Source organism: Salmo salar, chromosome ssa29, assembly GCF_905237065.1.
Source record: "Salmo salar chromosome ssa29, Ssal_v3.1, whole genome shotgun sequence".
Lineage (NCBI taxonomy): Eukaryota > Metazoa > Chordata > Actinopteri > Salmoniformes > Salmonidae > Salmo > Salmo salar.
The window spans coordinates 24,169,019-24,187,570 of record NC_059470.1 but is presented as its reverse complement, the minus strand read 5'-3'; the positions used below and the strand labels follow the sequence as shown (position 1 = coordinate 24,187,570).

At 42.9% G+C, this 18,552-nt stretch overlaps 1 protein-coding gene across 4 annotated transcripts in view; it reads right to left on the bottom strand.

The window, feature by feature from the left end:
• Positions 1 to 18,552, bottom strand: part of LOC106590427 (dipeptidyl aminopeptidase-like protein 6) — a 348,701-nt gene that overhangs the window by 214,325 nt on the left and 115,824 nt on the right. The window contains exon 1 of one of the 4 annotated variants that reach the window (XM_014181447.2): positions 268 to 1,160. The exons of the other annotated variants lie outside the window; for them this stretch is intronic. Coding sequence (XP_014036922.1) covers positions 268 to 468 — 201 coding nt within the window. The 5' untranslated portion in view covers positions 469 to 1,160. Of the gene's footprint in view, positions 1 to 267; positions 1,161 to 18,552 lie in introns of those variants that run through there. 4 annotated transcript variants of the gene reach the window in all.

Genomic DNA, 18,552 nt, shown 5'->3' with positions numbered 1-18,552 from the left:
CTGACACGTTTCCTTTGCCGTGATATATCGTCGGTCATTTGATGAACTGAGTATATAGCCTATGTATACAAGACATAATAAAGTAATGTAAAACCACTTCTCTTCTGAATAAAAATGCCATGACGACAGTGAGTTATGCACGCGGGGATAATAATGTAATATCTGCTGCATGCATAACCCTCTGCCGTCATGACATTTTGATTGGATGCGCACAAGGGAGCCTGGCTAAAGAGGGAGGGATGCAGGGGGGCGAAATGTGTTTCTTACATCCTCTTCTTCGTCCCCACATGCGGTCCTCTGTTGTTGGCATTGGAAACGGGGCCGTACGTCTTGACAGGGGCGCGGGATCTTCACGGTATTCTCGTCTTCAACTGTTTGCCCGCCGAGTAGGTGGCTAGCTTCAGGTGGGTTGGGGAAAGATCTGTTGGTGTTGATCTTGCCCGTGAACCTCTGATACATCGAAGCCATGATTCCATATGGGGGAAAAGACCCTACAGCATGTCAATAGGGAAACTGTGAAGGGATGTCGTCTAATTGACGCGGTGTTAGTTTAAAACTTATATATAGGCACGGGTATCCTTTTTAGTCTCGGAATCAGTACCCCGAACAAGCAGACCAAATGATTGTCAAATTATATATTCGATTATATATTGTCCCATTTCAGGTTTGTAGGATAGTCAATCATACAGATAGGTCCAAAAAGAACGAGACAAAATTAGTTGAGGTCTTACTCTGAATTCACAGCACGTAGTTTCATCCTTCAAACCGTTTGGGGAATAGGGATCCTTTCGATTGTATTTGATGCATCTGGAATGTGGTTTCTGCACCCTCCAAACTTGAACCGAAATAGATGATCGGTTGTGAAAAAATATATGAATCATTTACAGCATACAAAGCGATGGTTATCCGAAGCTGAAAGAGAGAGCAGCTTCAATGCTTCCCTCTTTCTCTCTTTCTCTCTGCTGCATAAGAAGTGACCGCAGATAGCAAACTGTTCAAAGACTTCTCAATACCACATCACTCATTAGGCTACCTCTTAAATGAACGATGCCCTCGTGTTCTGTCCCACTTATCCAAGCGACAACATCTGAAAAAAAACCACAAAAAAAACACCAGAGCTATGTCAGCCCAAAACGAATTATCACCACTTTGCAGATTGCATGGGTACAAGGAATCTGTTTTCCGAGTTTATTATATTTTCCTCACGGTCTCCACCGGTGCTGAGGGTGCCATAGTACAAGAGTGCCCCCCTATGGCGAAACGGCAGGTGAGACAAAGGTTATGAAAGTCGAAAAAATGTATTAAACGGTTATATTGTCACTCGATTCTGTTAATAAAGTTATATTACTGGGTAAACTTGGTATTCTAAAACGATAGAAAATCAGTTATAGGGACAGTAAAAAATACATACAACTTCGGGCATGCACAATTGATAGCCATGTGCCACAAAGGCATTTACACCACATCATATCAAAGAAATCTTTGGCTGAGTTACAATAACTTCACTTGGATATTAATAGTCAGCATGTATTACCTACAGTATTAGGACCGGGGTACTATCAACTATTTAGATGCCATTCTAAGAAATACACACAGCAAGCAGCTGCAACGGAGCATGGAGCATAATTCTATAGCCTAAGTGCCATGAGGCTTAAACTGCTATTCTGCCTAATGCTGCGACTGCAAATGCTATTTCCTGAGCAGAGTTTTTAAGCTGATTTAGACTTGTATTGCCTCAAAGAGTAATTGGATACACAGAACATATCTCTCTCGCCCATCAGCACCGTACAAGGATATTATTTCCCCGTGGGAACCTGGGAGACCAGAATAATCTTAAACTCATCCTGGCTGTCTCTATGGCATACGGAACACTCCAGGCAGGAGTTCCTAGAATAAGTGTATCTGCTCTGTGCTGGGGGTTTTGCATACGCAAAGGGCTCTGTAAATGATACATGCTGCTACAACATATCTGCCAGGGACTATGATGCATATGCAACAAGTGTTCAGATTCACCCAAAAATGGAAGTCATTAACGTATATTTGATAGGTTATTAGACAACACAGGTGGTACACTGTACATGGCACTCACACACCTTCCCTGTGGGAGGGTGAGATGGGGAAAGGAGTGCTAGGCTTGGTGATGTGGATAGGCTACACGGTAAATGTGATTACATTTTGAGCAGCAGTACCCTGGGGTGCAGTAGCTAAGGGTGGATATATTCTAGCTTCTCCTCAGATTCAACTAAAGCCCTGGCACTGTGGGGTTAGGATTCAGCCATAGAGCTTAAAAAGAGGGCGTTGCTGCATCCAAGGCATGGTAGTTATCAAGGGAGAAGGGATTGGCCTATCTTCTGTGCTCTAGAGAGCCATTCTAGAACCATAGGGATACCTCTACAGTAAGACTCATGTCTAGTTACCATCACTCAGGAATTATGTCATAACAAGCTTAAGGTATTATCAAGTATTAATGACTTATTTAAATGAAAACAGAATGTAAAAGCAACAGTAGGCCCAACCCTTTATTCTTTAGGGTACATGCAACATGTCTACAGCTATCCATTGATGGCATTTTTCTATGTTCATGTTTAGACTCAGGAGTACCATAACAGCAGTAGTTAAAAGCAAGGTCAGGTAGTGATGTCACTGTCTGTGACGCTGAATCAGAAACATGCACAGGACAAGGATGCTGCCACTGCCCGTGGTACAGAACTGCCATATCATGGAGTACATTTGCCTCAGACAACAGCTTAACCTACTCTATGCACACCGGCCCATTGCCTGGGCAAACAGGACACATCCACACCTCTTCATTATAGTCTGGTGGACAGGAAACAACAAGCAGTTTCCCAAAAACAAACCAACACTGGCACCTAGTGGATGGATAATGGTGTTTTTATGTACATTTACATTTCTTACTTTTCATTCCCGGTTGTAAAATATTCCCCACATCCACCCACATACACTGATCAAAATTATAAACGCAACACGTAAAGTGTTGGTCCCATGTTTCATGAGCTGAAATAAAAGATTCCAGAAATGTTCTCTCAAATTTTGTGCACAAATTTGTTTACATCCCTGTTAGTGAGCACTTATCCTTAGCCAAAATAATCCATCCACCTGAGAGGTGTGGCATACCAAGAAGCAGATTAAACAGCATGATCATTACACAGGTGTACCTTGTGCTGGGGGACAATAAAAAACCACACTAAAATGTGCAGTTTTGTGACACAACACAATGCCACAGATGTCTCAAGTGGTGAGGGAGCATGCAATAGGCATGCTGACTGCACGAATGTCCACCAGAGCTGTTGCCAGATAATTTAATGTTCATTACTCTACCATAAGCCACCTCCAATGTTGATTTAGAGAATTTGGCAGTATGTCCAATCGGCCTTGCAACCGCAGACCACGTGTATGGCGTCGTTTGGGCGAGCGATTTGCTGATGTCAACATTGTGAACAGAGTGCTCCATGGTGGCGGTGGGGTTATGGTATGGGCAGGAATAAGCTACGGACAACTAACACAATTGCATTTTATCTATGGCAATTTGAATGCACAGAGATACTGCAACAAGATCCTGAGGTCTATTGTCATGCCATTCATCCCCCGCCATCACCTCAGTATCTCTACTTGCACACTCATCTTCTGCACATCTATCACTCCAGTGTTTAATTGCTATATTGTAATTATTTCGCCACTATGGCCTATTATGGCCTATTTATTGCCTTACCTCCTCTGCACACATTGTATATAGACTTTTTCTATTCTAGTATTGACTGTATGTTTGTTTATTCCATGTGTAACTCTGTGTTGTTGTTTGTGATGCACTGCTTTGCTTTGCTTTATCTTGGCCAGATCGCAGTTGTAAATGAGAACTTGTTCTCAACTAGCCTACCTGGTTAAATAAAGGTGAAATAAAATTAAAAAAAATAAAAAAATGTTTCAGGATGATAATGCAGCCATATGTCACAAGGAACTGTACACAATTCCTGGAAGCTGAAAATGTCTCAGTTCTTCTATGGCCTGCATACTCACCAGACATGTCACCAATTGAGCATGTTTGGGATGCTCTGGATCGACGTGTACAACAGCGTGTTCCAGTTCCCACCAATATCCATCAATTTAGCATGACCATTGAAGAGTGGGACAACATTCCACAGGCCACAATCAACAGTCTGATCAACTCTATACGAAGGAGATGTGAGGCAAATGGTGGTCACACCAGATACTGACAGGTTTTCTGATCCACGCCCCTACCTTTTTTTAAAGGTATCTGTGACCAACAGATGCGTATCTGTATTCCCAGTCATGTATTAGGGCCTAAATCATTTATTTAAATTGACTGATTTCCTTATATGAACTGTAACTCAGTAAAATCTTTTAAAATTGTTGCATGTTGCATTTATATTTTTGTTCAGTATATTTTCCTCAATGTATCATCTATCAGTGACAGTGTACTACATGCAAATCTGATACATACACAAATACAGAAAAACAGAGATTGGGGTAAACTTCATCATGCCCGGCAAGGTATTGTCCCTCTCCGTTCTATAGGATGGATTTTTTCTGACTCCGCTCTGCATTATGTGAGCTACACACATCAAGCCTACTGTCTCCCAAAGGAATGCAGCTATTCCAGACAGTAGCAGATTGGGGATCCATGTCTCCCAAACTGGGGATATGGAGGGATAAGGGCCCTGGCTCCTAGGGAGGTGAGGATATTGGGGGCCCTCATGCGTGGTGTTCCCAAACAACCACTGTGTTCTAGTCAGCAGTGGCAGCTCTTTGACAGTTAATGAATGACTGACACACACACTCACAACTCAGGGTGGCCAATCACCCTGTTACCATGAATGACAACACAAAGAAAGCCCAATGGTTTGATGAGAGATGGGTTGAATTCAATGTCATATTATATAGGACTACCAAATACAGAAATAAAATGAATTCAGTAATACACTGAACACTCAACAACGTTGACTACGGTCCTTACTGTGAGAAAGAAACTTCTTTCAATCCGAGTTGAAATTCTTTGCGCAAGTTCTCTGTCCTTGTTAATAAGAAATTTGGATAGGTCTACTGATTCCATTAACTGTGCATTTAAACATGGGAAAAAGCCAAATGTTATCAGCCAAACACAATAACTGTGTATCCAAACAATTACTAAAACACCTACTCTACTCTAATACTGCCTGATTCAGAAAATAAGGCTCTATTATAGATGCACTGTTATAATTAGTAATTTCTCCCAATGGATGCTCTCTGCTGTCCGCAGTGAAACTCTTCTATTGGGTTTAATGAGTCAAAGATTGATGGTACAGAATATTATCACACTGCCGAGGGTGGGTTTCAGAAGGCTCATTCATTGTCTCCATCACCAGTGACGGACTCATTTGATTGCACCTGTAGGTACAGAGAGTATTGGTGTCTTCACGGTAGGAGTATATTTTCTGAGTATTAGTGTCATTTGGAAAGTATTCAGACCCCTTCACTTTTTCCACATTTTGTTTCGTTACAGCCTTATTCTAAAATTGATTAAAGACATTTTTCTCCTCATCAATCAACACACAATACCCCATAATGACAATGCAAAACAGGTTTTTAGAATTTTTTACATAAGTACTCAGACCCTTTGCTATGAGACTCGGAATTGACCTCAAGTGCATCCTGTTTCCATTGATCATCCTTGAGATGTTTCTACAACTTGATCGGAGTCCACCTGTGGTAAATTCAATTGATTTGACATGATTTGGAAAGGCACACACCTGTCTATATAAGGTCCCACAGTTGTCAGAGCAAAAACTAAGCCATGAGGTCGAAGGAATTGTCCATAGCGTCAAGGTACAGATCTGGGAAAGGGTACCAAAAAAATTCTGCAGCATTGAAGGTCCCCAAGAACACAGTGGCCTCCATCATTCTTAAGTGGAAAAAGTTTGGAACCACCAAGACTCTTCCTAGAGCTGGCCGCCCGGCTAAACTGAGCAACCGGAGGAGAAGAGCCTTGGTCATGGAGGTGACCAAGAACCCGATGGTCACTCGGACAGAGTTCCAGAGATCCTCTGTGGAGATGGGAAAACCTTCCAAAAGGACAACCGTCTCTGCAGCACTTTACCAATCAGGCCTTTGTGGTTGAGTGGCCAGACGGAAGCCACTCCTCAGTAAAAGGCACATGACAGCCCTCTTGGAGTTTGCCAAAAGGCACCTAAAGGACTCTCAGTCCATGAGAAACAAGATTATTTTGTCTAATGAAACCAAGATTGAACTCTTTGGCCTGAATGCCAAGCGTCACGTCTGGAGGAAATCAGGCACCGCTCATCACCTGGCCAATAACATCCCTACGGTGAAGCATGGTGGTGGCAGCATCATGCTGTGTGTGTTGTTTTTCAGCGGCAGGGACTGGGAGACAAGTCAGGTCGAGAGAAAGATGAACGGCGCAAAGTACAGAGAGTTCCTTGATGAAAACCTGCTCCAGAGCGCTCAGGACCTCAGACTGTGCCGAAGTGTCACCTTCCAACAGGACAATGACCCTAAGCACACAGCCAAGACAACGCATGAGTGGCTTCAGGGACAAGTGTCTGAATGTCCTTGAGTGGCCCAGCCAGAGCCCGGACTTGAACCCGATCGGACATCTCCGGAGAGACTTGAAAATAGCTGTGCAGCAACGCTCCCCATCCAACTAGACAGAGCTTGAGAGGATCTACAGAGAAGAATGGGAGAAACTCCCCAAATACAGGTGTGCCATGCTTGTAGTGTCATACCGAAGAAGACGTAAGGCTGTAATCACTGCCAAAGGTGCTTCAACAAAGTACTGAGTAAAGGGTCTGAATAGTTATGTATATGTGATATCAGTTATTTATTGTTAATAAATAAATGTCTAAAAACCTGTTTTTACTTTGTCATTATGGGGTATTGTGTGTAGATTGATGAGGGGGGAAAAAACTATTTCTTCCATTTTAGAGTAAGGCTCTAACATAAAAAAAATCTTGAAAAAGTGAAGGGGACTGAATACTTTCTGAATGCACAGTATATAGTGAGTTTTAGTGTCCTTACGGTAGCAGTATATACAGTGAGTATTAGTGTCTTTACAGTAGCAGTATATATAGTGAATATAAGCATCTTTAGGGTAGCAGTATATATTGTGAGTATTAGCGTCTTTACAGTAGCAGTTTATACAGTGAGTATTAGTGTCTTTACGGTCTTTATAGTAGCAGTTTACTCAGTGAGTATTAGTGTCTTTACGGTAGCAGTTTATTCAGTAAGTATTCGTGTCTTTACGGTAGCATTTTCTACAGTGAGTATTAGTGTCTTTACGGTAGCGGTTTATACAGTGAGTAATGATGGCAGCTAAAAAGTTAATTATAAGTCATAAAAGTGAAATTTCCTCTAAGTTCAAGGAAAGTTGGAACTTGAGGAGGAAAAGTATCAAAAGGGTTTGACCTTGCCGGCTGGGGAAAAAAACAATTGAAAGGGATGGAACAGGGTATCTGAGCAGGGGAGAGAGACGGAGCGACTGAGAGAAGGCGCGACAGAGAGGGAGAGAGAAAAAGACCATGAATTTATCCTCTCGTCACATTTTTCTCCACGCCCCATCTCTCACTCAGTGGGCTGTCACACACCTCAACCTTTATTACTTGGCTTCAGATGTCGAGGATCAATAGTGCCATTACCCAGGATATTTGGGACTGCTGTACACCCTGCGTTACAGTGGAAAAACTGAATTAGCTGCCGCAATCCTGTTAGGGCCTGTTCCATGTCACCCTGTGAAGCTCCTGTGATGTTTCATGAACCTGACATGCTGTTGGAAATGTACCTGACAGAGTTGGCCACATTTATCTTCTCAGCAAGGGACAAATAAGTATAATGACTGTTTTGTGTGTGTGTCTATGTGTGTGTGTGTGTCTATGTGTGTGTGTGTGTGTGTGTGTGTGTGTGTGTGTGTGTGTGTGTGTGTGTGTGTGTGTGTGTGTGTGTGTGTGTGTGTGTGTGTTTCAGAGAGTGTGTTTGGCCACCAGCAGAGGCTTGTTTGAATGACATATGGAAATTGAAAGTGCTGGAGCTTGACGGTGTTGGTCTAAAAGCCAAACAGTGAAATTAATAGGTCCTGTCATTGGTTTTTACCACAACCCCCACACACCTTGACCAATCAAAGGACAACACCTTTTGATTGACACCTCCATATGCCCAATACCAGTATTCAGATTTCGAATTGAATAAAAACAGTACATCCATCATGAACTAAATCTTATAAATGACTAATGGGGGGAAAGTTTCAATAAACAATTTTTGCCCACTGTGCAGTTTAATGACGGGTCAAAATCAACTATGGAATTCTCCAGTTTACTGACATGAAGCATGGCAAATTGAGTCCAATCCTTTTTAAAATGGCAAAGATAAATACCCTGGGGGGAGGGATTGTGTGTGGGGGGAAACATTGGAGAGCGAGATGTAGGTAATTTGCCAGCACAAGGATGGGAGAAAAATACATTTTCGTTATCTCCCACTATCCTATAAACAAACTAAAATGTTTCCAAAGAATAGCCACTTAAATAACTGTACAGATACAGTTGAAATTGTTCAAAGACGCTTTGTTCAGTTTTCCTTAGTGAGCATATTAGGTTTGTCTACGACTAAAATAAATCTTGCTTGCCTGAGAGTCGTCCTGTTCTTTCAACCAATCGATTGGTCTAAATGTTGAAAGTATTTTTCCATATATAGACAGATACACACTATGTGTTTGAATAAAACCAACTACATATGCACTGAGCTCGTCTGATGTTTTAAGCAGACTGTGTGATTAAGTAATTAAGATACACAAATGACTCAAGATCCCAATGGTCACACTGTTAAAAAAAATGACAGTGTGAATGGCCAATGCTGTCTCGCTCTCCTCCCTACTGCAGCTCAAAGGCAGCACAGCAAGTGTTTATTGTGGTTTTCGTGCTGAAGCTGCTACATCATTTCAGCCATTTTCTTTCTTACTTGTTTCTGACTGAAAAGTTATCGAAATCTCTAATTTGTTTAGGAAAAACATTCCCTGTTCGCTTAACCCTTGGTCTCTTTACGTGAAACATGTAAGCATCGCATGCATGTGACCAATAGGGCCTGAGCTATAGCCTATCATAATCGCATCAATAAATTGGTTATAACAAACTCCCAACACAGTAACACGTGACAGAAAAGTGGATGTGGAAGACGTGAAAAAGAAACTGGAAATGGGTTACTGGTTGCTCAGCAGGGAAAGGGGAAGTCAGATCTGTGGAAGACATTTGACTTAGTTGTGGAAACTACTGGAGATCCAGAAAAAGAAGGGTATAGGAGCAATTGTTGAGTGAGTATTATGTGTGCCAAACAGTTGCTGTAACGTTCGTCGTAAGGATGGGACCAAGGCGCAGCGGGAATGTGTATGCTCATCTTCTTTATTATGAAGAAAAACCAAAACAAACACTTAATCAAAACAACGACGAGAAAACAGTCCTGTGAGGCACACAGCTACACTTACGGAACAACTACCCACAAAAACCCATGAAAAAACACCCCTACTAAAGAGGACCTTCAATTAGAGGCAACGAGGAACAGCTGCCTCCAATTGAAGGTCAACCCAATAAACTAAACATAGAAATAGAAAGACTAGAATGAACATAGAAATATACTAACATAGAACATTAACCAAAAACCCGAAAGACATAAAACAAACACCCCCTGCCACGTCCTGACCAAACTACAATAACAAATAACCCCTTTACTGGTCAGGACGTGACATAAACCCCCCCCCCCCAAAGGTGGGCGACTCTGGGAGCTCCGGACTGGAGGGCGACTCTGGGAGCTCCGGACTGGAGGGCGACTCTGGGAGCTCCGGACTGGAGGGCGACTCTGGGAGCTCCGGACTGAAGGGCGACTCTGGGAGCTCCGGACTGAAGGGCGACTCTGGCTGCGCCGGTTCCGGACTGTAGGGCGATTCTGGCTGCGCCGGTTCCGGACTGAAGGGCGATTCTGGCTGCGCCGGTTCCGGACTGTAGGGAGACTCTGGCTGTGCCGGTTCTGGACTGTAGGGCGACTGTGGGCCGTCTCTGCAGGCTCCGGACTGTGGGCCGTCTCTGCAGGCTCCGGACTGTGGGCCGTCTCTGCAGGCTCCGGACTGTGGGCCGTCTCTGCAGGCTCCGGACTGTGGGCCGTCTCTGCAGGCTCCGGACTGTGGGCCGTCTCTGCAGGCTCCGGACTGTGGGCCGGCTTTGCAGGCTCCGGACTGTAGGACGTCGCCGGAAGCACTGGACGGGGAACTGTCGCCGGAAGCTCTAGACGGGGAACTGTCGCCGGAAGCTCTGGGCAGGGAACTGACGCCGGAAGCTCTGGGCGGGAACTGTTGCCGGAAGCTCTGGACGGGGAACTGTCTCCGGAAGCTCTGGACGGGGAACTGTCTCCGGAAGCTCTGGACGGGGAACTGTCTCCGGAAGCTCTGGACTGGACAGGCGCACTACAGGCCTGGTGCGTGGGGCTGGCTTTGGAGGCGCCAGACTGGTAACACGCACCTCAAGGCCAGTGCAAGGAGCAGGAGCAGGACGAACTGGACTGGGCTGACGCACTGGAGGCCTAGTGCGTGGGGCTGGTACTGGAGGTACCAGACTGGAGACACGCACCTCAAGGCTAGTGCGAGGAGCAGGAACAGGACATACTGGACTGGGCTGATGCACTGGAGGCCTGGTGCGTGGTGCTGGCTTTGGAGGCGCCAGACTAGAGACATGCACCTCAGTGCTAGTGCGAGGAGCAGGAACTGGATACACCAGGCCATGAACAAGCACTGGAGGTCTGGAGCGCACAGCCTGCACAACCCGTCCTGGCTGGGTGGTAACAGTAGCCCTGCACGGGCGGAGTGCTGGCACAGGGTGAACTGGGCTGTGTAGAGGCCTGATGGCTGCCGTGCGTAGAGCAGGCGCAGGGTAGCCTGGGCCTAGTAGACGTACTGGTGGCCAGATGTACTGCACAGGCATACTCCTACCTGGCTGGATGCCCACTCTAGCACGGCACTTGCGAGGGGCTGGAATCGCTCGCACCGGACTGTGCGTGCGCATGGGCGACATCGTGCGCACTTCTGCATAGACCGGCGATCTTCTGATCCGCTGCTCCCCATAATAAGCACGGGGAGTTGGCTTAGGGCTCACCCTTGGCCCAGCCAAACTACCCATGTGCCCCCCCAAAAAAATGTCTTGGGGGTGCCTCTCGTGCTTCCGTCGTTGGGCACGCTCTTCGTACTGTCGCCGTTCCTCCCTCGCTGTCTCCACCTGTTTCCATGGCAGGGTCTTGTCCCTTGTCCATGATGTCCTCCACTCCCTTCTGTCCCTGGCCCAGGATCCTTGCTTCTCCTGGGCCTGCTGCTTGGTCCGTTGGTGGTGGGTAGTTCTGTCACGCTCGTCGTAAGAATGGGACCAAGGAGCAGCGGGAATGTGTATGGTCATCTTCTTTATTATGAAGAAAAACCAAAACAAACACTTAATCAAAACAACGACGAGAAAACAGTCCTGTGAGGCACACAGCTACACTTACGGAACAACTACCCACAAAAACCCATGAAAAAACACCCCTACTAAATAGGACCTTCAATTAGAGGCAACGAGGAACAGCTGCCTCCAATTGAAGGTCAACCCAATAAACTAAACATAGAAATAGAAAGACTAGAACGAACATAGAAATATACAAACATAGAACATTAACCAAAAACCCAAAACACATAAAACAAACACCCCTTGCCATGTCCTGACCAAACTACAATAACAAATAACCCCTTTACTGGTCAGGACGTGACAGATGCTGTTAGATTACAATATAAAAAACATTTCTGACCACTTGAAACAGTGTAAACAACATTAAATAAATAAGTGTACCAGAGAGTCTGTTCTAACGAGAAAAACATATATAAAGCCTTTATTACAGTAGACTAAAAACAGTTGCATGCATTCGTGAATTGTGGTTTATTTATTGTTTAGGCTCATTATTAAAAGCTCCCTTTGTTATTTAATTTTAAAACTAAAATGCTTGATTGCATTTCAAAGCATTAATGTCTCATATGCTGTTTGACGGCATGAACAAATGAATGATTGATTGATACAGTAGCCTATATATTGAAATATGGGCCTAACTAAGTTACAGTTATTAAGACTAAACAGGATGCGCTTTTAGGCCTACAGTTCGATGGTGGTTACACAAGGCTACTATACAAAGCCTACTAATGATAACGACTTTTATAATGACGATCATAATAATTGTAATAATAACAATAAGGAGATCAAGAAAAGGAGGGTATAGGAGCAAGAGTTGCATATGTATGACAAACAGGTGCTGTTATATTACACTAGCAATTTTCTGCCTGTTTGAAACAATGTAAACAACACCAAATAATAAAGACTTTATTACAGCATAGCAAAGATTAAAAACAGCCAAATCTGTGAAATTGCTTTATCCAACATTTTTCCGTTGCATGAGTCTTGGTGCTCACGGAATCAGGCAATTAAACAAATACTCAAACAGGCAACAGAAGCATGATCTGTCTTATTTCTGTAGATATATATGATTTATAAAGCCTGGCACATTTAACAGTTAGGCTATTGAGTATAGACCTAATTAAGTTGAGGTATGCTCTCTCCTCAATTTTCTTATACAGTTGAAGTCGGAAGTGTACATACACTTAGGTTGAAGTCATTAAAACTTGTTTTTCAACCACTCCACAAATGTCTTGTTAACAAACTAAGTCGGTGAGGACATTTACTTTGTGCATGTCTTTAGAAGCTTCTGATAGGCTAAATGACATAATTTGAGTCAATTGGAGGTATACCTGTGGATGTATTTCAAGGCCTACCTTCAAACTCAGTGCCTCTTTGCTTGACATCATGGGAAAATCAAAATAAATCAGCCAAGACCTCAGAAAAGAAATTGAAGACCTCCACAGGTCTGGTTCATCCTTGGGAGCAATTTCCAGATGAACGTACTTTGGTGCGAAAAGTGCAAGTCAATCCCAGAACAACAGCAAGGGACCTTGTGAAGATGCTGGAGGAAACAGGTGCAAAAGTATCTATATCCACAGTAAAACAAGTCCTACATCAACATAACCTGAAAGTCTGCTCAGCAAGGAAGAAGCCACTGCTCCAAAACCACCATAAAAAAAGTCAGACTATGGTTTGCAACTGCACATGGGGACAAAGATCGTACTTTTTGGAGAAATGTCCTCTGGTCTGATTAAACAAAAATAGAACTGTTTGGCCATAATGACCATCGTTATGTTTGGAGGAAAAAGGAGGAGGCTTGCAAGCCGAAGAACACATTTCCAACTGTGAAGCACGGGGGTGGTAGCATCATGTTGTGGGGGTGCTTTGCTGCAGGAGGGACTGGTGCACTTCACAAAATAGATGGCATCATGAGGGAGGAAAATTATGTGGATATATTGAAGCAACATCTCAAGACATCAGTCAGGAAGTTAAAGCTTGGTCACAAATGGGTCTTCCAAATGGACAATGACCCCAAGCATACTTCCAAAGTTGTGGCAAAATGGCTTCAGGACAACAAAGTCAAGGTATTGGAATGGCCATCACAAGCCCTGACCCCAATCCTATGGAAAATTTGTGGGCAGAACTGAAAAAGCGTGTGTGAGCAAGGAGGCCTACAAACCTGACTCAGTTACACCAGATCTGGCAGGAGGAATGGGACAAAATTCACCCAACTTATTGTGGGAAGCTTGTGGAAGGCTACCCGAAATGCTTGACCCAAGTTAAACAATTTAAAGGCAATGCTACCAAATACTAATTGAGTATATGTAAACTTCCGACCCACTGGGAATGTGATGAAAGAAATACAAGCTGAAATAAATCATTCTCTCTACTATTATTCTGACAGTTCACATTCTTAAAATAAAGTGATGATCCTAACTAACCTAAAACAGGGAATTTTTACTAGGTTTAAATGTCAGGAATTGTGAAAAACTGAGTTTAAATGTATTTGGCTAAGGTCTATGTAAACTTCTGACTTCAACTCTAGCTCTTCTGGTTAACAAATAGGTCTTTATATGTTGGCTATGCCAATTAAAGTCAATAAATTAGCCTTATTAGCATAAAATAAATATGCTATAGGTTATTCAGAGCCATGGTCCACTCAGGTCTATCAGTTGTAATTACATAGACCCAAGACCCGATGACAATCAAAAAGAACCCGACCCGAGGAAAAAAGTTGAATTTTGGACCAGGACCCGCTTGTGTCCCGGGTCGGGTCTAAGGTATTCGGGTGGCCCCGTAAAGACCTCTAACGCACTCACACAGACACAAACCTCAGCTTACTAGAAGCATGTCTAGCCGCAGCTTAAAGATCCATACTTGTTAAAAGCTTTGTAATTACACCCCAAAACTTAATCCATTATCTGACGGATTTTTAATTTGTTATGGTAGCGAGTCACGTCAAATTCTTGACTCAAAGACGATTTAATTGGCCTTAACTTTAGCCAACGCTTTACTTTGGAAAAATCAATGCATTTAATTTCTTCTGCCTTGCTTTTTCATATGGTATTCAGGCCAGGAGAAGGAAAAGGTTGTGCGAGTGACAACAAAAGCAACAGGCTGAAAGTCACTATTGATTTGTTTGTGGAGAATTATGACTATAAAAGCCACGAGAAATCTGTCCGGGAGACAAAAGTCCTCTGAGAAAATCCCCTTGTTCAAATTCTATCAGTTGTTTCGTCTTACATTTTACACCATCTGTCATTTTATAATGAGAGAAAACAATCAATGATGACCTTTTGTGATTTCCACTCCACAGTAATTTTCTTCACAATCCAGAGCTCCTCTCTATACAGACCATTTCTGGATGGAATACAGGACTAAACTGAACAGAGGGAACCCTATAGCAGTGTTTCTCGAACTTCACCTAGGGGACCCTGAGACGTTTCACAATGTTCTTGCAGCCCTGAACTAACACCCACACCCACCTGACTAGCACACCTTTTTTTCAGGGGGGATTACATTTTTACTAGGGTCCCCATTAGCTGTGGAAAAAGTGAAGGAGTCTGAATACTTTCCGAATGCACTGTAAGGGGGGGGGGATCATAGAAAAATTCCCGAGTTGATTTAAAACCTGTGTTTAACCCTTTATCATGGTTGGTGTCTTGACGGATTTGTCCAAAATCGTGTGACATAAAACAGGGTAAGTTGTCGTTATATCATATATTAAGCATTAATCAGTTAAATTAGACATTGAACTTGAACCGTGTAAGAATTTTGGATCTACCTGTCGGACTGTTTTTTCTATAGAGAACTCAGAAATGCAGTGTAACTACTTAATATTTCGTGTCTCCTTATCTTACGGGATGAAAACTGCTTTCATGGGCACACAAATGATAAAAAAAAGATAAATGTGATTGCAAAATTGAATGCTTCTAACTGAAAGAGTCAACTCACTTTGATACTTAAAACCTAAATTGATACTGTCATCAATGTGGTTCTTTAATAATGATGCAAAATACTTGTTTGATGCCATTTGGTGTCTAGCTGATTAGTTACGCTGTGATATTTTCACATGTCATCATCTGATCCAGGAAGGAATTTTACGAATGACAGTCAAGCTTTTGTGATAGCATGCACTATGGAATGTCCTGAAGGAACACAAAATCAAATCAAATTTATTTGTCACATACACATGGTTAGCAGGTGTTAATGCAAGTGTAGCGAAATGCTTGTGCTTCTAGTTCCGACCATGCAGTAATATCTAACAGGTAATCTACCAATTCCACAACAACTACCTTGTACACACAAGTGTAAAGGAATGAATACGAATATGTACATACAAATATATAAATGAGTGATGGCCGAACGGCATAGGCAAGATGTAGTAGATGGTATGGAGTACAGTATAAACATATTGTAGGGTATTGTAGGATATGAAAACATATAAAGCAGCATTGTTTAAGGTGGCTAGTGATACATTACATCAGGATGGCAAGATGCAGTAGATGGTATAGAGTACAGTATATACATATGAGATGAGTAATGTAGGTTATGAAAACATTATATAAAGTGGCATTGTTTAAAGTGGCTAGTGATACATCTAATTACATCAAGATGGCAAGATGCAGTAGATGGTATGGCGTACAGTATATACATATGAGATGAATAATGTAGGTTATGTAAACATTATCTAATATAAATAATATAAAGTGGCAAGTGATAAATTGATTACATCAATTTTCCCATTATTAAAGTGGCTTGAGTTGAGTCAGTATGTTGGCAGCAGCCACATCACACAGTTAGTGATGGCTGTTTAACAGTCTGATGGCCTTGAGATAGAAGCTGTTTTTCAGTCTCTCGGTTCCCGCTTTGATGCACCTGTACTGACCTCGCCTTCTGGATGTTAGCGGGGTGAACAGGCAGTGGCTCGGGTGGTTGCTGTCCTTGATGATCTTTTTGGCCTTCCTGTGACATCGGGTGGTGTAGGTGTCCTGGAGGGCAGGTAGTTTGCACCCGGTGATGCGTTGTGCAGACCTCACTACCCTCTGGAGAGCCTTCCGGTTATGGGCGGAGCAGCTGCCGTACCAGGCGGTGATACAGCCCGACAGGATCCTCTCGATTGTGCATCTGTAAAAGTTTGTGAGTGTTTATGGTGACAAGACGAATTTCTTCAGCCTCCTGAGGTTGAAGAGGCGCTGCTGCGCCTTCTTCACCAATCTGTCTGTGTGGGTGGACCATTTCAGTTTGTCCGTGATGTGTACGCCGAGGAAATTAAAACTCTCCACCCTCTCCACTACTGTCCCGTCAATGTAGATAGGGGGCTGCTCCCTGAAGTCCACGATCATCTCTTTTGTTTTGTTGACATTGAGTGCGAGGTTATTTTCCTGACACCACACTCCGAGGGCCCTCACCTCCTCCCTGTAGGCCGTCTCGTCGTTGTTGGTAATCAAGCCTACCACTGTAGTGTCGTCTGCAAACTTGATGATTGAGTTGGATGCGTGCATGGCCACGCAGTCGTGGGTGAACAGGGAGTACAGAAGAGGGCTGAGAACGCACCCTTGTGGGGACCCAGTGTTGAGGATCAGCGGGGTGGAGATGTTGTTACCTACCCTCACCACCTGGGGGCGGCCCGTCAGGAAGTCCAGGACCCAGTTGCACAGGGCGGGGTCGAGACCCAGGGTCTCGAGCTTAATGACGAGTTTGGAGGGTGGAATGGAATGTCCAGAATATTTTGGTGTCTCATTCGTTACGCCGGTGAAAACAGTTGTACCTAACTATTCCTATAAATTATTCTGGATATAATGACAAAAATTGCATAGCCTAGTGGGCTTATTCATAATATCATCTGGTGATGAAATAACATGACAAATTTTAAACAATACAAGGGGCTTGAAGTAGCATACGTGAACTTGAATTTGGAGCTCAGAAGTACTGGAATAGGCCTACTGTACCTTGAAAATCAGACATTTCCTCAATTTGGTGCTTGAAAAATCCTTGTAATTATTGTAGCCAATTTATAAGTTCTACTGCTAACTTATAATTATCGGTGATTTAAATTTTGATCCGTTTTTGTGAGAGATGTGGCCACTTTCGTTTGTTTCCCGCCGCTTCAATTGAAGGGTGTTGTGCTACTCTGTTGCGGTAAAACCATGTGTGGTTAATATGAGGATGACAACATCTAATTTTGGCATAAACTTGGCTTTCCATACAAATCCTTCCATTAAAAAGGAACCTGGTTTTTGGTCACTTTCTCATTATAAAAACAGCGATGGCGAGATTCAAATGGTGAGATTAATGCTACCGCTAATCATGGCTTTATTATGTGTGCCTGCGTCGCCAGACACTGTAAAGTGCCTTCAGAAAGTATTCATACTCCTTGACTTATTCCACATGTTGTTGTGCAACAGCCTGAATGCAAAATTGATAAAAAACTATTTTTAAATCTCACCCAACTACACACAATACCCCATAATGACAAAGTGAAAACATGTTTATAGTATTTTTTGCAAATGTATTGAAAACGAAAAACAGAAATGTCATTTACATAAGTATTCATACCCCTGAGTCAATACACGTTAGTTTCCCCTTTTGGCAGCGATTACAATTGTGTCTCTAAGAGCTTTTCACACCTGTATGGTACAATATTTTCCCATTATTCTTTTAAAAATTCTTCAAGCTCTGTCAAATTGGTCATTGACCATTGCTAGACAACCATTTTCAAATCTTTCCATAGATTTTTGGGGGGAATGAATCTGCATTTGAAATTCACTGCTCAACTGAGGTACAGAGATGAAGTAGTTATTCTATATTATGCCTTATATGTTTATTTTATTTTATTTAACCTTTATTTAAACTAGGCAAGTCAGTTAAGAACAAATTCTTATTTACAATGATGGCCTACCCCGGCCAACTCGGGGTATGTACAATTATATAAATTATTAGTCCTTGAAAATTACAATTAAGTGCTTGAATTTGACTTGTCAATGTGTGTATGAATCCTGCTTCAAGGATGTCTAGTCCTAGGTCTATATTGTTGTATAGGTGGAGTTACGGGCCAATTTGCATATATTCACTTCTA